The 25,588-nt window shown below is 40.0% G+C and overlaps 1 protein-coding gene across 1 annotated transcript in view; it reads right to left on the bottom strand.

The window, feature by feature from the left end:
• The window catches only part of LOC136858487 (G-protein coupled receptor GRL101-like), an 826,319-nt gene that overhangs the window by 447,764 nt on the left and 352,967 nt on the right, over positions 1-25,588 (bottom strand). Inside the window, exon 4 of the mRNA XM_068225625.1 lies at positions 7,874-7,990. Within this exon, the coding sequence (XP_068081726.1) occupies positions 7,874-7,990 (117 nt within the window). The remainder of the gene's footprint in view (positions 1-7,873; positions 7,991-25,588) is intronic.

Here is a 25,588-nt window from a genome sequence, read left to right as displayed (position 1 = left end):
AAGAGTAACGTGTATCAGTGTTCTAGTCGTGTTGCAATTACTAAGCGAGTGACCGAGCGAGTTGGCTACGCAGTGTGCTTTCTTGATTTTCGCATGACATATATCAGTGTATTTGCAATTACTGAGCGTCTTAGCAGTGCGGTGAACGAGTTAGCTACGCGGTATAGATTTTTTTAATTTTCGCACTAAGCAAATCATTTGAAGTGTTGCCGAGTTAGCTATGCGATATGTGCACAGTGTGTTTTTGATTTTCGTACTAGGCAAGTGATAGGCGAGATAGCTATGCGATATGTGCACAGTGTGTGTTTTTGATTTTTACACTAGGTAAATCATTGAATTTGTACTTTTGCCCTGAACACATCAAACAATGTTCTAATCGCATGTTGTATCGAGTACAGTGTTCGATTCTAGTCTTGCTATGTTTCAATCTATTGTTCTCAGAACAAAGGTATCCCCCTAACATGTTGTATCGGATCACATGTTAAGGTTAACGACATCGAGTGTAGTGTTCGATTCTAGTCTTGTTACGTTTCAATTTAATTTTCTTAGAACAAAGGTATCCCCTGACGTGTTGTATTGAGTACAGTGTTCAATTCTAGTTGTTTAGTGATCTGAACATATCAATCAATGTTCTGATCATATGTTGTATCGAGTGCAGTGTTCGATTCTAGTCTTGTTATGTTTCAATTTGATCTTCTTAGAACAAAGTTATCCCCTGACGTGTTGTATTGAGTACAGTGTTCAATTCTAGTCTTGTTATGTTTCAATCTGATCTTCTTAGAACAAAGGTATCCCCTAATATTTTGTATTAAGTACAACGTTCGATTCTAGTCTTCATCACTTATTTTGTGTTCTGAACAGATCAATCAATGTTCTGATCACATGTTGTATCGAGTACAGCGTTTGATTCTACTCTTCTTATGTTTCACAAGTCTAAACATGTACAATAATGTTATCGCTGCACACGCTTGCCTTCGCGATGCAGGTTTAAACTTGTTCGATATAAAGCTATGCCTTGACATAAGAGGCGGAGGAGGACGAGGAGGGGGTAGAGAAGGAGGAGGAGGAGAATGATAAGGTCTTAACAGCCTATGTATAGTCGCCATTGTTTAAAGATGACACCTGTCAAAATAATTTTTCAAGTTATCCACCACCACATTTCAGCTAATGAGGGCAGCAGGGTGCTCTGTTGATTAAGCACATAGAATTTCAATTTGCTCTCCACCGCATGCATAACAGCAACCGTTATCTTGCGCAGTAGCCTCTAAGCTAGCTTTCTTCATAAGAGTAGCCGCCATCTTGTGCGAGCACCCCCTAGGCTGTCTCATAAGGAGCTATGTATAGTCACCATTTTGTGTCAGCCATCTTGCGTAAGCATCCCTAGGACGTCTCAAGCCATCTTGTGCCTCATAAGAGCAGCCACCATCTTGTAGAATTAGATAGCTGCCAATGCCAAAGGGCTTAAGTAAGAATCGAACCATCGATCCCATCATTAGACTATGTTTTTCTTGTTCCTCATACTGCGAACCTACGTATTAGGCAGAACAATTTTGTCCGTTTTGCTCTACGATGCACCGCTTTCGAGATATTTAACATTTTGCATTTAAGCCCCAAATTTAATAAATCGAACTAGCACGACACGTTAGCCTCTAAACTACGAGTGGCAGCCATCTTGTGCGATCACCCTTAAAGCGTCTCATAAGGAGTCGTGTATAGCCGCCATCTTGCGTCCGCCATCTTGCGCAAGCATCCTTAGGGGCGTTTCTAGCCATCTTGTGCAAGGACCCTTAAGCCGCCTCATAGGAGCAACCACCATCTTGCGCAAGCATCCCTAGGGTGTCTCATAAGGAGCCTTGTATAACCGCCATCTTGCGCAAGCATCCCAAGGGAGTCTCATGAGAACCTATGTATAGCGACCATCTTGCATAAGCACCTTTAAGGAGTCATGTATAGCCAGCATCTTGTGCAATTAGCGTCGAGGGATGGCTGCTGTAGAATTTTTCTTTTTAAATTATCCGCCACCATATTTCAAAGGTATGTACCTAAAGAGTGTAGCACTGAGGTTTGCGATGTAAGATGGCGGATGACAGCTGACAAAAAGCGCGTGGGTTTATTTACTAAACAAGAGCACGTGGAATTTTTCAATTTGCTGCCACCACATTTCAAAGGTATCTAGCTAAAGATGGCAGCATGGTGCTCTCTTGATTAAAGATGGCGGATGACAGCTAACAGAACTTTTCAAATTGCCCGCTACTACAGAGAGCAGCACGGTGCTCTGTTCATTAAAGATGGCGGATGACAGCTAACGAAATTGCCCGCATGATAGTAGCATAGTGCTCTGTTGGTTAAAGATGGCGGGTGACAGCTGTAAAAAAGCACGTGAGTTTGTTTCCAAACACGAGCACGTGGAATTTGCCACCGCCACAAAGAGGGCAGCACGGTGCTCTCTAGATTAAAGATGTCGGTCGACAGCTGTCAGAAAAGCACATGGGTTTGTTTTCAAACAAGAGCCCGTAGAATTTTCCACCACCACATTTCAAAGGTAAGTAGCTAAAAAGGGCAGCACGGTGCTCTCTGGATTAAAGATGGCGGATGATAGCTGTCAAAAAAGCGCATAGGTTTGTTTCCAAACAAGAGCATAAAGATTTTTTCAAATTGCCGCCACTACATTTCAAAGGTATCTAGCTAAAGAGTGCAGCACTGAGGTTTGAGATGCAAGATGGTGGATTACAGCTGTGACGTACCACATTTCAAAGGTAAGTAGCTAAAGAGGGCAGCACGGTGCTCTCTGGATTAAAGATGGCGGATGATAGCTGTCAGAAAAAGCGCATAGGTTTGTTTCCAAACAAGAGCATAAATAATTTTTCAAATTGCCGCCACTACATTTCAAATGTATCTAGCTAAAGTGTGCAGCACTGAGGATTGCGATGCAAGATGGCGGATGACAGCTGTGACGTACCACATTTCAAAGGTAAGTAGCTAAAGAGGGCAGCACTGTGCTCTATGGATTAAAGATGGCGAATGACAGCTGTCAAAAAGCACGTAGATTTGTGTATCTCGCGCTAGTGAGGTTAATTTGGTAGCACTAAGGTTTAGGCCCGCCAAGTTGGCAGCACTGCCGATGACAGGTGACGAATTTGCAGCTACTGCGATAAAGAAGGCAGCACGGTGCTCTGTAGTTTAAAGATGGCGGATGATAGCTGTCAAAAAAGCACGTGGCTGTCAAAAAGCACGTGGCTTTGTTTATCTCGCGCTTGTGAGGTTAAGTTGGTACTACTGAGGTTTAGGCCTGTCAAGATGGCAGTACTGAGGTTAGCGATGCGTTGTTGTCTGTCAAAAAGCACGTGGCTGTCAAAAAACACGTGGATTTGTTTACCTCGCGCTAGTTAGGTTAAGTTGGTACCACTGAGGTTTAGGCCCGTCAAGATGGCAGTACTGAGGTTAGCGATGCGTTGTTGTCGATGACAGCTGTCAAAAAGCACGTGCCTTTGTTTACAAATTCAAATCTCGCGCCAAAATTCAAATCTCCCGCCAAAATTCATATTTCCCGCCAAAATTCAAATTTCCCGCGGGAGGAGGAGGAGGCCGCAGAACTGTCCAATTATACTACTCTTTCCTATTCCATCGTCACCATAAAACCTACCTCTGTCGGTGTGACGTAAAAGCAAATTATTTTATTTGTTGTTGTACCTTTTCAAACATTTATTGTTAAAGCTTTACTGTTGATGTTTCAAGAAGGTTATCAATCAAAAGAAAACAAAAGGAAAGAAAAACTAACCTTGCAGATATATTGCACAGTTAAAATTGTCCTGGTATGATTTTGTCCTGTATCTGACCTAAAACTTCGTTCCCACTGGACCATGGGAAACCGCACAACAACTATTATTATTATTATTATTATTATTATTATTATTATTATTATTATTATTATTTTATTCCAGGGCTTACGTTTTCATTTTACCAAAACCTATATCAAGAAAGTAAGGCGTTAGGGACTTCCCAGGTCAATGTCTACTGGAAATACAACTTATTTGACACCTTTATAGGACACTTTCAAACAAGCCATATTTAATATTAAATTTCCTGTTTAATATCTCGCAGTTTTCTTTTTTGCTTGGCAATTATATTATTAGTTATATACTGTACCATTATTTAGCTCCACTATGCTTTTTTTAAGATTATAACATACTATTGTATGTCAGTGCCGGCCCCGTGGTGTAGGGGTAGCGTGCCTGCCTCTTACCCGGAGGCCCCGGGTTCGATTCCCGGCCAGGTCAGGGATTTTTACCTGGACCTGAGGGCTGGTTCGAGGTCCACTCAGCCTACGTGATTAGAATTGAGGAGCTATCTGACGGTGAGATGGCGGCCCCGGTCTAGAAAGCCAAGAATAACGGCCGAGAGGATTCGTCGTGCTGACCACACGACACCTCGTAATCTGCAGCCTTTTGGGCTGAGCAGCGGTCGCTTGGTAGGCCAAGGCCCTTCAAGGGCTGTAGTGCCATGGGGTTTGGTTTGGCTATTGTATGTCAGTGCAATATAATCTCTGTGTTTCGTACGCAAATTATTACACTAAATATGCATGACATGCTCATTTATTAATGCTGTTTTTCACTCATGCAACTAGGCATAACCAGTTTTCATCCAATTCTGTTGTAATTATCCGCTGAATTTTTAATGAAACTTGTTTTATGCCGTACCGATACAGATGGGTGTTACGGCGACGATGGGATAGGACAGGTATGTCACTCATTAATATTTCCCTTCGTTTTCTCATGCGCTCCAGCACTTTCATATTTCTCACTTTGTCAATCCCGCTTATACCTACTATGCGTCAATAACCCACATATAAAATTTCTCCAATTTTTAAATGTTTGTCTATCCAGCGGCAGTTCTCTGCTCTGTAAAGTAAGATGGACAACATATGACAAGACTGATTATCAATTTTAAAATTAAGTTGTTATTATGAAGAACATTTTTCATCATAAAGAATGCGGTTATGGGCTTCCTCTATCCTTGTTTTTATTTCACTCTTAGTTCTGCTGGATAATACAGCTAAGGTTAATTGAACATCAATATCAAACTCCAGTATTTGATAATCTATAGATTGAGTCATCCTGGTTGTTGATAACAACTACGTTGGAACCCTGAGTTTTATATATTTTAATAACTCCGTTTCTTACCCATGTGTACGCGAAGTCCTTCTCTCTGCGGATGACTCGAGCCTGGGCTAGCAGTTTGTTTCTCTGTGAGAGACTCTCGTTGGTCTTGATAACACTGTCGCTTGGAAGATCTGCGTGGCTAGTGGAGAGGTTTCGCTTCACTCGCCGTTGTTCCATGAACAGATCTTTGTCCATCCGGCTTACCAACTTCACTATAATTTCGCTGTGGTGTTGGTGCGGGGCTTTCGGAAGGCGATGACACGCGTCCACAATCTCTTCTTTCACTTCTATGTCCAGAGCCCGTTCAGTCTTCTTAACTGTGTCCAGTACAGTTTCGTTTCGGATATCAGGAAACCCATGGATTACAATTGTGTTCCTTCCTGAGTACATTTCCGCATCATTCACTCGGCTCTCTGGAGAGTTAATTTTTTCCCTTAAATTGCAGTTTTCCTTAGTCAGGTTTCCTATGTGATCAAAACACTTCTCGAGATCAGTTTGTTGCTTCGAAGTAAGCTGGGCCGTATCGTCAAACTTCTTACGACATAGTTCGAGTGAGTTCTCTAAATCAATCTCCCTTATCGTCTGGTCTTCCTTCCTTCTGTTAGTTCTTTTAGAAAAGATACTATCTAAGGATGGAATAGTGTTCCCCATTGAATTCGTCTTCCTGTTTTCTGCTTCACTTACACTACAAATTTCACGGGACCGCACACGAAATCTATTAAGGTTGTTCATACATTTCTTGTGGTACCATTCTTTGCACTGAGCGCACTGTACCTTGACGGCTCTTACCAGCTCCACTCCACATTGCTCACAAGCGCCCATTCTGCTATGTTCACAACAAGCTCCGGAATTAATACTAATTCGGGATTCCCGATGAGTGAATTAGTGTTTTTCTATAATAACTTCACAATATATATCACACACTTGAATACATCGGGTGAGCACACTGAAAATTTCGCTGTTAAACAATTGAAATTACACAGTTTTGAGGAGCTCGTTCCTCACGTGCCACTCACTCAGACGCAACCTTTGCTGAGCTGGTCCAAGAGCCAGTGCACAAGATGGCGGCTATACATTGGTTATATGAGTCTAACATTAATTAAGGAGCTGGGCCAGGGGCTAATGGTGATACATTCTTCTTATAGGCCTAACTCTAAAGAGTTACCTCGTGGACTCACTACTTACAACTTATGACATATTAGTTTTGTCTGCTTAATTTTAGGGGCTGAGGCGAGGTCTGCTATGCAAGATGGCTGCTATACTTTATTCCTAGAGAGGCCTCTGGGGCTCACAACTTGTAACTCATGCATATTAGTTAATGATCCAAACTTTCGGGAACTGAGACAAGGCCTACTGGACAGGATGGCTGCTATACTCTTTTCTTATGGCGCTATCTCTAGAGAACTATCTCAGGGGTTCACAACTTGTAATTTTTTACCTATTACTTTCATCAGCCTAACCTTTAGGAACTGGGGTAGAGAACCACTAGGCGAGATAGCCGCTGCACATTAGTTATATTAGACTCACTTTAAGGAGCTGCGATATTGCTCATCTTTCTAAACAGCTGCCCTTCATAACTTTAGACTAGCACAGAGGCTAGAGGTGATACATGGGCTTTTATGACACTAACTTGGGGAGAGTTGTGCTAGGGATTTTTGCATACTAGGCTAATTCGGCAGTTTAATACTCCTAACCGGATGCCCTTCCTAACTTCAGACTAGCACAGGGGCTCTTGCGAATACATGGGCTCTTATGAGACTAACCCGAGCTGAGCTGTACTACGGCTCCCGAGGAAAGATAGCCACTATACAGTACATTTGTTACATCGGACTGAATTTCAGGAGCGAGCTATTGGCTAATATGTACAGTATTAGACTAATTCGGTGGTCTCATCCATCTAACCAGCTGCTCTTCCCAACCTTAATCTAGAACAGGGGCTAGGGGTGATAGATTGGCTCTTACTACACTAATTCGGAAAGAGCTGTGCTGGGGCTCTTGACGTAAGTTACATAGCATACACGCAAGTGAATCTGGAACTAATAACAGGTATTAACATGGTACATTTTATAAAATCATTTACACACGTGAGAAGGCTGAGTGAAGCACGTAAGGTGTGAGATTGTCTTCTCAGCAAAACAATGGATCTACGAGTAGGCTTATTAACTTTGACGGAATTCGCTGAGGCAGGAAATACAAAGTTGATGGTTTCAAATTTAGCTCAGAACACCTACATACTATGTTATTTAATTCTGTATAGGGTGCAAACATCTATCTCCGCAGTTTGAAAACTGTCTAGCTGAGGGGTATGTCTCTTGACAAATGCACGGTAATAAGCATAAAGGGCAGATCTGAGAACGACAGTCAGAGGTGTCGGTAAAATCGTACCACCATATTAACCGTAAAATATAGACTTGGGCTGAATGGTTTAGGGAGCAAAATTGCAATTTTTCTTAAAAACTGCATGGTTATCAGCCTAAAAGCCGATCTAAGAATGGGAGGCAAAGGTGATGTAAAACAGTAGCATATCAAGTCTTTGTAAACACTTAGGCTGAATAGCTCAGGTGGGTAAGCGCTAGCAATATTTTGTACATCATAAAGTTTATTTAAAAATGTTTTATTAAGTCTTTTAAAGTTGCGATGTAATTTGAAGGGAACGTAACGGGATGCTTTGATACGTTTTATGTAACTAAGAAAGAAAACCATGGAATACTTACAGCAGAGAAGTTCGTCGGAGCCATCATCACAGTTGTCCACGAAATTACACACTTCATCCTGTGGTATGCAGTAATGGTTCCTACATTTGAAGTGCGTCACTGGACAAACGTATGTTTCTGAAATAAAAGGAAAGGCCAATGCAAATTATTAGCAGATCATCGGAGTTTATTGAGTTACAGGACGATTCAACTTATTCAAAATATTAAGCAATAAATATGTCGTTACAGTCGGCGTCTAGTATTTAAGTTCGTAATTCTGATAATCGTCAAGGTTGCACCAACTGATACTCTGTACCTTGTCCTAATTTGGCAATATCATTTTCGTCACCCAAAAGAAAAATCTCCAAATTCAAACCCACAAATGAAATGATCAGTTGACGTGATATAGGCTGTACTTAACAAAAACGAAAGGAGATATGACTTCAAATCCACAAGAAATGGGAACAATCCAAGTTAATGGCGACGACCTATTGCGAATGAAATTCAAATTGATATATGACTGCTGATGATGTATCGCAAAGGCATACATGCTAACTCCAAAATTTTCAGATGTAGACTAATAATCGACCCTATAATCCGACGTGGACAAGGGACTCGCAACGATGAAAAGAATGACCCAATTATCCCATACTTCAAGGATAAATTCAACCTAGGAAGTATACATGTAATCAGCGTACTTATTGGTGCACATGGTAGTAGTCATCCGAGAAGTTTCACCACGACGCCAGACTAGCTACGAGCCTCAGTGATGTTATCCTCACTATTATCCTTAAATTAATTTCAGTTTTTATTTCACTATCTGAGTGTTCACACATAAGGGACGTCTAACTGACATGTGTCCATGTCATTTCTCATATATTTAGATATTACACTTAGAATCATTGTAACTGTTACGGGGTTACCCGTGGAACAGCAGAGGTGGAAGAAGGTGCGGGCTGGAATGAGTCTAACTACAAAGCTGAGATGTGAATTAAAATTGAATTAAAGGTTATATTTTCGAAAATAACAAAACTTAACAATTTCACATATAATTTGAACATTCAACCAATAACAACAAGTCAACAAATAATCAGGTACAAGACCAGGAAAGCCAAGATTTAGAGACAAATTAATGATCTGGGCTTCAAGCCCCACCTTTTACAATTTCTGAGCCCTCAGCTCACAATCACATATTTACCAAAGGGCAGAAAACCCCTAATAACATGGAGCACTTACTCCCACCTATCAATGTCAGGCCTCCTAGAGGCACATATACAAATACTAGAAAGAGCTTACCCGCTCTCAATTTTTCCAGCCTATTAAAGACAATACCAGAATTTTACACTAAATTGCCATCAAGGCACAGCTTACATAAAATGAAACGGGGGTATCTCGTACCCAAACTACTGGGCCCCAGTGTAAAAAGAACAGATTAAGTAAATTGCCCAAAATACCAAGCTGAATGGAGGCGTTGCTTGCACTCCTACATGAAGCCTTTTAAAACCTAAGGGGCACTAGGCCGATGAAACAGGGGCTATTCCCAAATTATGGAGGTGACTCTTATAAGAAAAAATTAAGACATTACAGAAAGGAAGAAAACCAGTTACAAAACGTAGTCACCTCAAACTATTATGAAGGGGAACTCGAGAGGGTAAAGCACTCCCTATCCCCGAATTACAGTTAAAGATATTTGAAGTTTTACAAAAACGATGGGAGATTACATGTTTATTACATAGCAAAGGTTTTGGACCTTCCCCGCGGATTAAACTGCTGAGCTAGCAAGAAATAAAGATGTTAAGTGGCCATTACCTTGTTGAAGAGCTGCTGCCGGATTAGAGAGGCGCTTCCCACCTCCTGCTACACTTCCATACACTAGGCTACATGTTGTTCGAGTGGCCCAGAGACAAGAAAATCAGCAGTTTTTGTACCCTCGTGGAAGATTTGAGACCTTTCATGAATAATCAAGCCACACCCTCTTTCTTTATTAGACTGTCTTGAAAATACACTCAAAGCCGAAGAAGAAATACATGATTGGTCAAAAATTAATTACAGAAATTCTGGATTGGCTAAGTTCAAAACTGGCGGAAAGAAAAGATTAATATTGCCAACCCACAAATGAAAGAACGAAATTTAGTAAAGAACAAACTTATGAATACAAAATTTCTTCAAATAAAGTTCTTCCAATTCGCACCAGGGTACATGGTCATAGTTTTTTAGTAGAGACATCTATAAGAGAGTGTCCACACTTCTTGATCAATAGAAAACAAAACACGTTGAACTCCACACAGTACTGACAACTTCGTAATCACAAAATTTACGGTAGTGACATCTTCTCAGAAAACTTATGAGTTGACACAGTTTTTAAAGTTCAGAGTTTCTCCTGTAGATGAGTTCCAATTGGCGCAATATTTAAACTTGCGGCGTAGAGGTGTACCTCCCGGTACAGTAACAATACCTACTACTTAGGGCCAACTATTCAGAGGAAGTAGTATGACATTAGTACGTATAAAATAGTCTTTCTAACTGTAATCTTTGTATAGCAACTTGATACTTGTGTTTTTACTAGACGAGATCAATAGTAGCTTATGTCATGTTCTGATTAATGTTTGTCTCTTTCTCTGTCTATAAGTTTATCTGTCAGTTACATGATCACTGGGAAAATGAACAGAGAGATTTTCATGAAACATGGTATTTAAATGTAGGATAAGGGAGGGTGATACCTTAGTTTTGAGTGATTTAAAACATTCAGCGGGAGGTGGGGTCCGGAGGGGGCCTCTATTAAAATATGCATCGCTTTTATGATTCCTATTACAGTATAATCGCTCGTAAGAAAACGCTTTTATAATAATAATTATAAAGTTATTTGTTACAACTTATTTCTGATACAGCGATAAATAAGGGAAAAATGGGAGTCATCTGAAAGTTTAAGTCGAATAGGCGGTAAGTATCTGTATGGGGAGTTGCTATGGAGATCATACAGGCAACTTTTTAAATGGTTTGTATATCACATGTTATAAGTTCCATTTTTGATCGGTATTGACACCTATTACGTATGATTTGGTTTTAAGTGGTGCACCTATTCAATGAATACTCCTATATCTTAGTATCAGTTATATCCTCATTTTTATTTTGGAACTAGTGCCGACCCTTTTGGTCATCATCAGCCGTCATAATCATTGGCACATAAACATATTAAATACCTGAATCTGTCTAACAGCATGAACCCTAGATAAAATGAACACTCATAAAACACTTTAAAACGCTCCAAATAAGTCTGTGCAGTGATCTTGACAGTGACGATCAGAGCGACAGTTATAATTGTTAACTATAACAGTCTTGATTTAACCTCGGTACGTATAATTCCTACCCTTGATTTGAACTTTTAACTTGTTGGTAGTTACCAAAATTGAGATGTATGACCATGAATGAGGCGGACATCCGTAAAACAGATCTTTACAAACAAATAAAACTGTTGAGGCGGTTGTCAGTGGATCGTGTATTCGAAACCAGAAACGATGTCCCCATCATCGGTGGAACTATCACCACACAGCGGATCCTGTCAACTGGTCACTCGGTCGAACTTGGAGTAGGTCAAAACTAGTACCAAAATAAAAAATGAGGATATAACTGATACTAAGATATGATTGTATTCACATGTGTTTGTTGAATAGGTGGACAACAACCGAAGTAAAAATAATGAAAATGTACAAGGCCATAGAGAGAAAACGAGTAGGTCACGACAAATGTCAAGCTGTCGACAGGGAAAGGCTGTCCACTTATGTGTCTCAGAATCTCAGCAACAACACGAGAGGTGGACATAAATATAATTTTGCACATGCTAAGTGATAGTGCTGCCAACGGCGCGAACAGCAACTAGTAGCCTATATATAACACACTGATACTACTCCGTACAAGCCTCCTTCCTCTCATCAAATAATATTTTTATTATTATTACTTTTCAGCGCCTAGAAATATTACTTAGTCATGCGTTAATTCCTTTGATTTATTTATTTCTACAAAAATTGATTACAGAGAGACAGCCTGATTCTGAAACATTAGTGAATGCAAGTTTAGTGTTTCTTGTTAGGATATAGATAAATCAATTAAAATGACGCTAACATAGTGGAGATGGACGAAAACAAGGTAAGTTCACCGAAACGAGGATGAATAGAGTAACGGAGTGCACTTCCATTTGACAGGCGACGAACTCTTCGGATGAAACTTGGAGAATGAAATGAAATATTATGGGGAGCTATCAATATGAAAAGAGCCTATGGAACAAATAAATTGGGACTGGCCTAGCCAGAAAATAGGATGCGTCTGGATGTGTTAGGAGTTAATGCTATTCGGGGAAGGTAAGATAACTAGGAAGAGATTGTAAAGAATTCCTAACCCTCCGTCGGGTGCACGCGTTTGCGGAACACCACTAGTCGCGCTGGGTCTCGGGGCCCCACGCTGTTGCTTCTAAAGTTATTGGTAGTTATTTTTTAATTACGGGAATATAATATTACTTATAATTTACACATCAGGAGCATTAAAATGAACATTTTAGTCTAAACTACGGTTGATAATGCGTTACTAAAATACATACAATATTAAAATTCAAAGACTCTAACAAATTTGAATCAAAATAAAAAACTGCCTGTCACCAAAGAAACTCATTTATAATTTCTTACATTTTTCTGAGCAAGGATATTCAGCAGTATTCTAATTAAATCCTTTCCTGTACCGCCGATGAGACGATATCTCTCGCGAACGAATTTGTTGATGATGCTTGTTGTTTAAAGGGGCCTAACATCTAGGTCATCGGCCCGGCAAACGAATTTTGCATGTTTGTTCAGACAAAAGTAGGTTTTGCACTTATCACACGCATATTTGCTACGGACTTCCTTTCGCCCCGGCGAACAAATTTTGCATGTTTGGTCAGACAAAAGCAGGTTTTACACTTTTCACACGCATATTTACTACGGCATTCCTTCTTTGTCTCGTTGTAGCAGGGTTGAAATATTTTCTTCTTCTTGCTGCTGAGCTCTGAAACATCTCCTAAGCCATGTTCGAATTGCCCTTTAAGTTTGTATTTATATAGTAGACCTTTCATTTCATTTGGCGGAATGGATATTTGTGATCTGTTTTGCAGTTGCTTAAACAGTAAACTACGGCCAATGTTTTGAGATACTCACGTCCGTCGGAGTATTTATTTTAGCTTCCCTGGAAGATAGTTCTTGAGTGTATACGTACAATGTTTAGGATGTTGGAGAAGTAGACCATCGGCCACCTTTCTTGTCGATATATCCACATCGTCAAATTTATAAACTCCAGATTATGTGTCAATATAATGAAGTAGCATCTCAGGTTTCTTGTTCACACTGTCTGACAGGTCATTTGATGACACATGTAGACTTGAAAGGAGAACCAACTTTTCTGCCTTTTTCAAAACATAAGAAAAAACGAGTTCAATTTTTTGTGAAACCACATCATATTGCAGACGTGCTTTGGGAGAAGTGAAAATTAGAGACAGTTACCTCTCGTTCTTTCTTGCATTGCCCCTACGAAAGGTAGTTTTCTTTCATCTTACTCGTTTCAAATTCGTAAACCATTTATCTGCTCAAATGTTCCTTACTGTACGATAAATTGGTTCAGTAAGTCTCAATACGACAAAATCCGCAGAGTTGCATGCTGTAAGTATAGAACAGTTCTGTGTCCACAGCGGCCACGAAACGCTGCAAGCACAATCACTTTTTGACCAAGAGAATAATGTGTCTGGCTGTTGTTTAAAAAAATTTTCAACATTTCCCCAATAAGCACCTATTTATATGTTTCTTTTTCACCTCTGCTCTTGAGGTTTTGCCGTCAAATCGAATACATCCGATCAGGAAACGGAATCGTTTTTCAGACATTGTCATTCTAAACACTGATATTCAGATAATCTGTTGTCCATTAGTCATGAATGTTTTGACGCCTACCACGAAACACTCCTGCAAGGTACAATGAACCCAAGAAGGCTTTCACTTCAGTGACATCTGTAAGTCTGCTGTCTGGATCACTATAAAATTTATCTTTCACACTGTCCATGCATTTGTTCGTTTTATCCATCCCAGTATCACTAAAAGAATTTTCTAACAATCAAGTTCCGTTCTGTCATTTGTAGCACTCCCCACATCCCTAGGTAGTTTTTCAGAATATTATGCGGCCGTATCCGTGTAACGTTCCCTGGTCCCTTCAACCACTTCGTACCATCCTTTCCCATAAGTAAATATATAGAGACAGTAGTTGATTTGATACATTATTTGCAGGAACATTAATATCTAGGTCATCTTCCCAAAATAATGCAAATAATAATGGACTGTTACATACAATCCTTCCCAATAAAATAAATAGTGCCATCGAGTTCTCATCATTCATGGTCAGTGTCTAAGTCCACGGAACTTGTTTCAACTTTATCTTCAGTTTAGAAGTCATCACTTTCTTCGAAATTGCCATCAGCTAGCATACCATTATCATATAAAAGTAGACGGTAGACTTCATCCACATCTCCCGGCTTTCGTAAACAACGAACATTTACAGAATTATCAAAATCCTGGTATTGAAATGAAACGTTTGTAAATTTTATTGAAATTATATTCAGAACTACGGAAGGACCTTAATACTTACGAACAAACTACATTGGACCTTCGGAAAAAACACTTTGGAAGGTACAGAAAACACGGAAAATGACAGTGATGATGGTGGAATTTCAAGTCAAGAAGACCCATCTAGTGAATATTATCAGTTACCACCAAAGAAGCCACGTAGACCAAACAATCTACAAATAATTCCCAAAAACATTATGGAGAATATTCATAAAGAAGATCATGAAAAGAAAATATCCTAGGGCAAATTCTGTAAGAAATAGAACATTACTGTTCGAAGGGATATGTTGCAACAATTCTAGCACTTTCTGAAGATAATCGGATAACAGCCTGATACATTGATGTCTTCAAAATGTTGTTTGTCCAAATCTTGTCCCGTTTCCCTACGGGGTCGGGTATGAGATGAGATGAATCTGTCGTGGCGACTATTTTAATAAAATAACTTAAAGGCAATCAAGGAGTTCACATTGATATAATTTAGGGAAGCTCGAGATTATGGTACACCTGTTCATTATTGGCATTTGCAGAATTTTGCATTACATTTAACTGCTAGTGGTGGACTGAACGATTCCAAAGCATTGAGTAAATTCATTGACACGCCAAGGAATAATATGGGATAGTGCTTCGAACTGTAACTACATTTGCACACGAAAATATGTACGGAAAGAAGATGATATAAAGAAAATGGGAGAGGAATTTGTCAGTCGTGTCAATGAATTGCAAGTGTTAGCATCAGCAGTGCCAAGTCAAATTTGGGATATCTAGCAAGTGGCTGTGCGGTTTGGTTATTGTATTCGGGAGATAGTAGGTTTGAACCTCACTGTCGGCAGACATGAGGATGGTTTTCCGTGCCTTCCATTTTCACACCAGGCAAATGCTGGGACTGTACCTTAATTAAGACCATGATTACTTCGTTCCCACTCCTAACCCTTTCATATTCCATCGTCGCCATAAGACCCATCTATGACTGTGTGACGTAAAGCAAGTTATAAAAAACGAAAAAGAAAGTTTGGAATTCAGATCAAGATGGCTTTAATACCGAAGTCTCATCCCGGGGTTCTCTTTCTTACGAGGGAGAAAAGACAACTGTATGGATGATTCAGTCACTTACAAAGAAGACCCAGAGCTACACAATTGATGCTACTATTTCTATATGTGAAAAGCTAAGGACAGAATTATATACATACTTCCAAGAGCCCGGAAGGAAATTTCGTCCAAGTATTCAAAACTATAGGGGCTGCCTGCCCGAGGCGGTAAAGGCGTGTTCGGTTCGCCCGGAAGGACGTGGGTTCGAATCCCCGTCAGGAAGTCATAAAATTTAAGAAATGAGATTTCCACTTCCGGAGGTGCATATGGCCCTGAGGTTCACTCAGCCTACACCAAAAATGAGTACCGGGTTAATTCCTGGGGGCAAAGGTGGCCGGGCGTAGAGCTAACCACTCTACCCCATCAAGTGCCGAGGTTACGGATAGTGGAAGTCTTTACCTTTCACCCCTCCAAGGCCCTTCATGGCCTGTAGGGAGAAGACTTTGCTTTGATTTTTTTATTCAAAACTATATCGACGAGTTCCTCCAATGGCTCGGTAAAATAGAACAGACACACGTTGCCTGATTCCTTCTCGAGTTTTCACTGTTAATATTGAAGATAACTCACTTTTACAATTAGTCTCATGGAGTGGTCATAGAGTTGAGGAGGTTTTTATCATTCATTTCCTGGCAAAAACATCACACTAGAGATTATACCGCTGCAGACAGCTATTATATTCAGCCTATGGACGTGTAGTTTCTCTATAAGTTTCTCTATCTATTTTGGAAACCTGATAGACTTTGCGAGATTTAGACTAGTTCAGAACGAACACAGTCTTTATGATAGGCACTTCAATTTAAAGCTGCATTTAATAATTTATAATAAATGCTGTCAAACTAGAGAGAAGATCTCATTAAGAAATTTAAGACAATTTGCTGTTAAATATGAAATGCCTGATGTCCAGTGGAAACACGCTTATGGTAGTGAATGTGCTAACCGTGCTCTTGTAACCTGTTCCTTTTGCTCACATTCCTACTGATGTGATCCTTTTATTGAACCACCACCTTAACACAAGAATATTTGATAAATAGTTTACTTTTCTAATTTATAATTCATTTCCATGTCCATTAAAACAGGTTTGCAGTTACGTTTGACTTAAACACAAATATCGTTTTAAAAACTTTTATGGCGCTGTAGGCTAAACGTTTTAGTTGTACTGCAAAGACCATTACCATGGGACTCAGCGCCCTCGGATTGGTGCTATGAACCGGGTTTCATTCGTTTTCGAATGTTCAGACCCGCAGGCAGCCCTCGGAAGTCGATAATGAAATAGAATGGCTTCCTTCTTAACAAAACAAAAGGATTGTGTTCGTCCGATGGAAAGTTTTTCCATTCTTCCTCATAACAAAGGGATCCTGAAAACCATGGCTTCTGAACTACGAGCCCTCTAACTTAAAACATCGTCTCTGCCTTCATTTAGTTGCGTTTAGCGCTGTTTCATTATGTATGTAATTTAAGATACTTCAGATGCTTAACTACATTTTTATGTTAAAAATTTGACTACATGTGATCTAATCCATGAGCGTAGAAAGGAATTTTTCACATATTTAAATACTGCAATCCAGTACCTCTTACGTAAAGGACGTACATAAAATGACGGTTATGATTCTGAAACATCCTTACATCTAAAGTACAATTAATTTTATTTCGTTAAGTTATACTCTACAGTACGTTGAAAAAACCGTTGTTAATAAAGTGCAGATTTTCTCCAGTGCAATAGTAGACTCATTCCTACAGAATTCTTGGAGCAGACTGTAGATGAAAAATCATGGAGAACCTACACATTTAATTTCATACACCTATGTCTATGCCTAAGATTCTTCAAGCCTATAAAATCCAACAAAAACTAAATATATTTCAAATTTTAGGTATTTTATCATAATGTGAAATATCCTCTTTGTTAGCACAATTCCAAGAATATTAAAAAAAGCCACGGCACTTGAAAGGGCCTTGGCCTGCTGAGCAACCGCTGCTCAGCACGAAGGCCTGCAGATTACGAGGAGTCGTGTGGTCAGCACGACGCATCCTCTCGGCCGTTATTCTGGGCTGTCGAGACCGGGGCCGCCATCTCACCGTCACATAGCTCCTCAATTCTAATCACGTAGGCTGAGTGGACCTCGAACCAGCCCTCAGGTTGAGAGAAAAATCCCTGACCTGGCCGGGAATCGAACCCGTGGCCTCCGGGCGAGAGGCAGACACGCTACCCCTACACCACGGTCAGACGACTATAAATATTACACACAATGTAAATCAATATTAATGTGATAACAGCGCAATGAACCGGGTTTCATTCGTTTTCGAATTTTCAGATCCGCAGGCAGCCCTCGGAAGCCTGTAATTAGTAGTAGGTAGGTATTTATATATGGGCTGAATTGGATATTGACTTTTGAAATCGTATTTTTAAATCATATTATATTTATGTGCGTGAATTTGGAATGATGGACTGTATTAATATGATCCCTGCATCAAGGTTTATTGAGAAACATTCCATTGAATTTTAAGCACAATAAAAGGCCTATTTTCTCTGAAAATTGCCTGTGAGATAGTCAATCACCAATTATAAATTTACTTTTTAAAGAAAAATGCTCCTCTCATTGGGTATATCGGTACAAAATTGGTACTGTAGTACATTGAATCGATATAACTGAAAACTATAAACGCACAGCCCACTTTAATTCAGCTAAATTCCTACCTCTTTGAGACATCACTCAGAAATATGTGTAGGCCAGGAACATTTTACTGTATTTTCCGACTTCATGTTTCCCGTCAGACAGTTAAAAGCGGTGACGCACGTTGTGAAGGGTTTCCTCTCAACTGGCTAACGTTCCAATAATCGCAAAGGTGCTGCGGCACCTGGTTGTGGATCGTTGATGGGATGATGAGCAATCGTCCCTATCAGTGGATGTGAACGGTGTTATGATATGTCGCACCGACACAGATACGTATTATGGGGACGAAGGGATAGGGAAGGACAAAGAAGCGACCGTGACATTAATTGAGGTACAGCCTGGTGTACAAATGGGAAACCACGGAAAGCCATCTTTAGGGCTGTCGACAGTGGGTTCTGAACCCACTGTTTAGAAATTTTCTTGAAGAAAAACTGAGTAAGTTATGCAATATTCCACTTAACAGTTAAAATGCTGTATAATTAGATTGTATTCGAGACTTTAAAATAATTCAAACTGATTGATAACATCTCAAGTAAGGAAATTAGTATCTCTCTTATAACTGAATGAATAAAACAACGAAAATCCACGGGCACATTTCAGGTCATTTGACCGGGTCAGGAATGGAGTGAATGAAGTCTCCATCTAGTGATGAGGATAGGAATTGTGCCGGCTGCCGAACCTGCTGCACTCCCTAGGGCAATGCTTATTGACTGACAGATGAAATGAACTGATACTGGAGAGTGTTGGTGGAATGAAAGGTGACAGGGTAAACTGGAGTTCCGTTTTGTCCAGCACAAATGTCACATGGAGTGACCAGTAGAGGATGGTTGTCTACTCGTACTTGTTCTTAAAACAATAATCACCACCACCACCAGCGATCGGGATTTGAACCATGGAAGCCAATGATGAGAGGCCGGGGCGCTGTCACCTGAGCCACGGAGGCTTTTCAAAGAAATACAACAATATATCATGTAATTGTGAAAACGTTGTACTTCTACGGTTGGGTTGGGTTGGGTAAAAGTTTTCATTCCATACGTGGACTGGGTACGGACGGTTACGACAGGAAGATTTGTCTCGGTGATGTGATTTACGGAGAAGGTGAGGTGGGTGTGGCCGTGGCGTATAAAGGAACTGTTCCGGCATTCGCCTTAGTGCATGAGAATGGAAAACCATTCTCAGGACAGTCGACGTTTGGGAGCAGCCCCTCCGCCTCCCGAATGTAGGGCCGCTGTGCCGAAGCCTATTCTACTCGGTGGCATACCCTGTGATTCAGAAAGAGAAACTGAGATGGTTATTATCCACATCACTCAAAAGTGTAGGTCGTAAATTTCTGTAAAAGTTGTATTAATTGTTTGTTGAACATCTCATTGTCATTCACCATTCTTTTCCAGCTTTAAAAAGTATAGAATTAGTTTTCTTGTGAAAATTGTACTGTCAGGTATCAATACGATAATAGGGGTATTGTAAGTATTTATTCACTGATTGTTAACAAATAATTATGAAGATTTAATACGCCGGTAACCCTTCTAGGGTAGCTATCTTTGTGGACTTTTTCTCGCTTGCCCATATCTTGGTCCACAAATTATATTGGTTGTCTTTTTTCATGCTCCACAAGCAACATGGAGTCTCTTAGAGTATTCTGTTCAAAATGTATTTGTAGTTTTTCCATCATCCCATAGATCAGGGCCTCTCAGGGTGCATGCGCGTGGTGCATGCACTGTGCACGGTGCAAAAGACGACTTGGCTTGGTTGACCAGAGTGCAGACCCCACACTCCTCGATTTGGAGCAATAGCGCTAACTCTCTCTTTCCTCAAGCCTGTCTCGCTCGCTCCGCCTGTCTCCCTCTCCCCCACTTGCGCCGTAGCGCTCCAAATCTGGGCTGAGTTGAGCGTAGAATAGCCGAGTAGAGCCGAGCATAGCCGAGTAGCCCAGAGACGAAGCGTTGATCCGAGCGGCACCGAGCGGCACCGATGCACAGTGCACGGAGCTCTTGCGCCTCGCTCTGCACGCGTGAGATTTTGGGCGTTTGAGAGGCCCTGCCATAGATAATACGAAACTGAAGTATTCTTCAGAGTAAATAAGATCTTCACATATTCCAGACTAAGTATTGCGTGGCATATGAAGTTAGATATCAAAAGGGCCAATGATTTTTGCATTCTAATCGTAAATTGGACTAGGAATTCAGTTATAGCAGATGAAGAGTTCTAGTAACACATAGAAAAAATAATTCGAAACCGGGTACTACTTAGGTGGGATGATGGAACGAAAATTGCAAAGAAACACTGAAAATTATTAAAAACGGTCTCTATATTGTCCATGTATTTGTAAAGAGTAAAGATAGACAATATGAAATAAGAATCACAACATAAAATGTGTTTGTATTGTGTTTCTAGTATTTTGGGGCATATTTTCAGAACATCACCGGCAACATAAAAATGTGAACATATTAACAGCCATGAGAAGGAAATAACTTACAGATAAGGGAGGTCTAGACTTCAAATCAAATATAAGGGCAGAATAGATTGGATATATGATTGATCGCAGTGTTCCATTAGCGGTACATGTATGAAAAAGTATGAGGCCCTAAAAATAAACTGGAAGTGAAGGTATTGTTAATATTAGGGTTCATAACTAAGAAAGTGCTTACAACTGCTGTATGTTTTTAGATATCACGATTGGTTTCACATTAATACTTCATAAATAACTTTCTTGGCAAGATGAATACTAGCGACGTGGAAGAAGAGAAAGAGAAAGTGAGAGAAACTTCACATGGGTTAACAGTCTTAGAAACTAGTGTTACCGCCTCAGAGTTATAGCCTCATGAATGTTTCAAATTGAATGAATAATTAATTTTTCTATACATGTTTTCAAATGTAAACACTAAATTAAAACAGATGCTGATGCTTGTTGTTTAAAAGGGCCTAACATCTAAGACACCAAATTAAAAGAGATTAATCTACAATACATATATCGAAGAAGAAAACTGCAATACCGTGACTCTTTACGTCCTATTATTTACTATTCAAACTTGAGAAAATTTTCAGTAGCTTGGATGACATTCCATTATTAACAATGTAGATCAAATCAAGCAATAGCCGTTATTGAATGTGCTTAGTGCCATGTCGTTAAACATTGTAAAACCCTCGGGCAGCAACACAAGCTTGTACTGACATCTAGACGACCGTACAGGTGACGAACATCGTCCCCCGGTGATGTATAATAAGCCTCTTGGATGTAAAACCACAATTGTGCAAGGTTATTAACTGGCCGTACAGACCAGGCCATTCGTCATCCTATCATGTCCCATTCATATTCAATGGGAGATAGATTGGGGCACCGTGCTGGCTTCGACTGTTGTCGAACTCCACGGAGAGAACGTCGCGTAGTAGCAGCAGCAGCAGTATGTGGACGAGTACTGTCCTGCTGAAACAGTATATCACCGTCATATTGTAGAAATGGCAGCAGGACGGGTCCAACCATGTTCTCGATTTAGTGGACACTGTTCAACGGATCCTCCAAAAACAAAGGTGAACGGGAATTTCAGCTTATTGCACCTTACACCATCATGCTATAAGTTGGTTTTTTTCCGGTGGTGAAGGTAGTGGGTAATACGCTCTGGAAGATCATACTCACCAGGATGACGCCGTACACGTAAAAGCAAATCACTTGTATCAAGGCGGAACCAGCAATCATCGCTTAACACAACACATTGCCATTTCATTCTCCATGCGAACCGACACCGCAAGAGACGTGCAATACGGTGTTGTGACAGAACAGGAACCCGGGTCAGAGTCAAACAAGTTCCTAGTCCTACTGCAAGTAGATAGTTCCCAATGATATGAATAAGGCTTCAAATGCGATACGATGTGCCAGTGATGCCCTAACCGTACACCGAGCTTTATGCACCATAGTACTACGTGGGCGTCCCGAACCTCGTCCCCTGGTATGGGTCTGTTCAATTGACCAACGTTGATTAATCTCCACACTACGGATGCATCATGACCCAAGTTAGCAGCAATTCGTCGATACGCGCATCCCACCTCGAGAAGTTTGACAATGCGATTCAATTCAAATGACCGTAATTGCGGAACAGAACACGTAAACGACTTCGAGGCATGACTGTAACTTGACTGCTAAGCATGAAAAATAATGTTGAAGCTTCCAGGCGTTCATGATACTGTCTGGTGCGTGGCTGGATACGGTGCAAAGAGGTGAATGGACCACCCTATCTGTTGGCCGATGCCCTAGAAACTTTTATCAGTTAATCCTCCAGCGCGCAACTACTGTACTCACGTTCAGTTAGACCACCCTTTAGGGAGCTACAAATATTTGCATTTTTCCTCCAGTGTATTTTCAACTATCAATTCCATTTCCTCTTTTCTGCCCCCCCCCCCCTACTGTGCAGCTATGTCCGATTAGGGATACAGCATAACAAGATAAATACTTAGTATTTTACCGGGCGAGTTGGCCGTGCGTGTAGAGGCGTGCGGCTGTGAGCTTGCATCCGGGAGATAGTAGGTTCGAATCCCACTATCGGCAGCCCTGAAGATGGTTTTCCGTGGTTTCCCATTTTCACACCAGGCAAATGCTGGGGCTGTACCCTAATTAAGGCCACGGCCGCTTCCTTCCAACTCCTAGGCCTTTCCTACCCCATCGTCGCCATAAGACCTATCTGTGTCGGTGCGACGTAAAGCCCCTAGAAAAAAAAAAAACTTAGTATTTTGCAGCAGTGGCTGTATCAGGCTGCTGTAAGACGATAGTGAGGAAACAGCACGGCACATTACAAGGTGGTGCAACCGGAGAAACTGTAATTTCACCGTGAATAAATAACCCTGAACGGAATATCGTATTAGCCTAATTTGAGGCCGCTCGATGGATTGGGCACATATAATTATACTTTAAACAACCTTTAGTTTGCAGTGAGAACGCAAACGATTTTGCTGTTGATACTGGACGCCGTATGATGCACAGAATGAGCGGTTTTTGTTTGGGCTGGCTCCTCCTACACGTAAAAATAAAGAAACACGAAATTAATTTTCGGAAAATACACTTAGATGGGGTTGGGATTAGGGGAAGGACTGATCGAGGGTTTGAATTATTTCCATGGGGATACTTTTGTATATCTCAAAAACTGATGATGCTGTTTCTCGCATAAACAGTTCTATGTCGCACGGTCGTATTAGCCCCAAAAGGTAATACCACAAACATGGCTTATAAAGAATTTCTGGGGTAAATGAAACTCAAATTTTGGGCGAGATTTTATACTTTATGAATTTTCAGATAACGGTACCGGTAATGTCTTAGCACAATGCCTAGGAACGATTACTTTGTTCAAATGACAAAATCCACGCGAGCGAAGCGCGTAATTGCTAGTTAATATATATAAAATGTTATTCACTCTATCAATGTTGGTTTCTTGCACATTTGAAAGACCTGCATCGTATTTATATCAGTGGATGAAATGTGTATAACTACGTAGTTTGACTTTATTTACAAACCAAGTGTGGAAACATGGAATCAGCTTTTCAGTCTTATGAAGAATATCCACAGCCTGTTTGTAGCTAATTGACAGGGTCAGGAATAGAATGAATGAAGGATGAAATTTTTAATGGACTCTCAAAATACCAAGTTTCTTGTCTCTAACATGTTAATTTTTTGACATATAATGTAAATATACCGGTACCGGTACTCATTTTAAAAATGTACCTGCTTTTCAAATTCTTTTCAGCCCCTTAAAACGATTTTCTGAAAACCAAAAAGTACGTGTTTCATTATTTTTAAGGAGATTCCAAATACCAGTTTTCATGTCTGTACGTCTGTAACACCCTCAGTTTTTTTGATAATGTATACTCATAAAAATAATTCAACTTCTTCTTCTTCACTTCTTCCCACCCCTCTCCGCCTAAAGTGGACTTCCCCAAAACAAAAAATTCGTGCTTATTTTGAAAGGAAGTTGAAAATACCAACTTTCACGTCTGTAACAGCTTTAGTTTTAAGATAAAGCATACTCATAAATATATTTCAACTCCTTATTTACTTATTTTCAAATCCACACCCCTTACGTCCATTTTCCGAAAGAAAACCACATGCGCGTCTCTTTATTTTTGAAGGAGATTCCAAATACTAGTTTTCATGTCTGTTACATATTCAGTTTTGAGATATAAGAATGCTCATAAAAGAAATTCAATTCCTTTTTCACCTCAACCCCCCTTCCTACCCGTTAAATTGATTCCCCCCTCACAAAAAGCTCGTGTTTATTTTTAAAGGAGGTTCCAAATACAAATTTTCACGTATTTAGCATTTTAAGATTTTGAGATATAAGTATCCTCATACAAATAATTTAACTGATTTTTCAATTCATTCACCCCCCTTAAGTAGATTTTCCGAAGACACAAGAACACGTGATTCTTTAAATTTGAAAGATTCCAAATACAGTACAAATGTTCATGCCTCTAACATCTTCATTTTTTGAGATATAAGTATCCTCATACAAATAATTTAACTGATTTTTCAATTCATTCACCCCCCCCCCCTTAAGTAGATTTTCCGAAGACACAAGAACACGTGATTCTTTAAATTTGAAAGATTCCAAATACAGTACAAATGTTCATGCCTCTAACATCTTCATTTTTTGAGATATAAGTATCCTCATAATAAATTCAACTCCTTTTTTCACCCCAGCCCATTGGATTGATTACCCCCACCCCTCCAAAAAGTGCGTGTTTCTTAATTTTAAAAGGAGATTCCAAATACAAATCTTCACGTGTGTAACCTTAAGTTTTTGAGATAAAAGTTTCTCCATAAAAAGAATTAAACTGTTTCACCTCCTTTCACCCCCCCCTTAAGTCAGTTTTCCGAAAACTGAAAATACCTGTATCTTTATTTATAAAGGAGCTTCCAAATGCCAGTTATCACTACTGTATGATTTTCAGTTTTGAGAGTTGATCCCCACCCCCAAAAATGCGTGTTTCTTAATTTTTAAAAGAGATTCCAAACAGTAATTTTCACGTCTGTAACATCTTTAATTTTTAAGATATAAGTATCCTCATGAAAGGAATTCAACGCCTTTTTCACTCCACCCCCGCCCGTTAAGTTGGTTTCCTCCCACCCAAAAGTGCGTGTTTCTTTATTTTTAAAGGAGATTCTAAATACCAATTTCCACGTTTTGTAACCTTCAGTTTTGATATATAAGTTTTTCCAGAAAAAGTATTCAATATTTTCCATTTCCTTTCACACTCCCCACTCAAATTAATTTTTCAGAACCAAACAGTACCGGTTTCTTTAAAATAGCTTCCAAATACCAATTATCACGACTGTAACTTCTTCGGTTTTTGAGATATATGTATCCTCG

This window comes from Anabrus simplex, chromosome 1 (genome assembly GCF_040414725.1).
Source record: "Anabrus simplex isolate iqAnaSimp1 chromosome 1, ASM4041472v1, whole genome shotgun sequence".
In the NCBI taxonomy this organism is placed as follows: Eukaryota; Metazoa; Arthropoda; class Insecta; order Orthoptera; family Tettigoniidae; genus Anabrus; species Anabrus simplex.
This window is presented reverse-complemented; position numbering and strand designations above follow the sequence as displayed.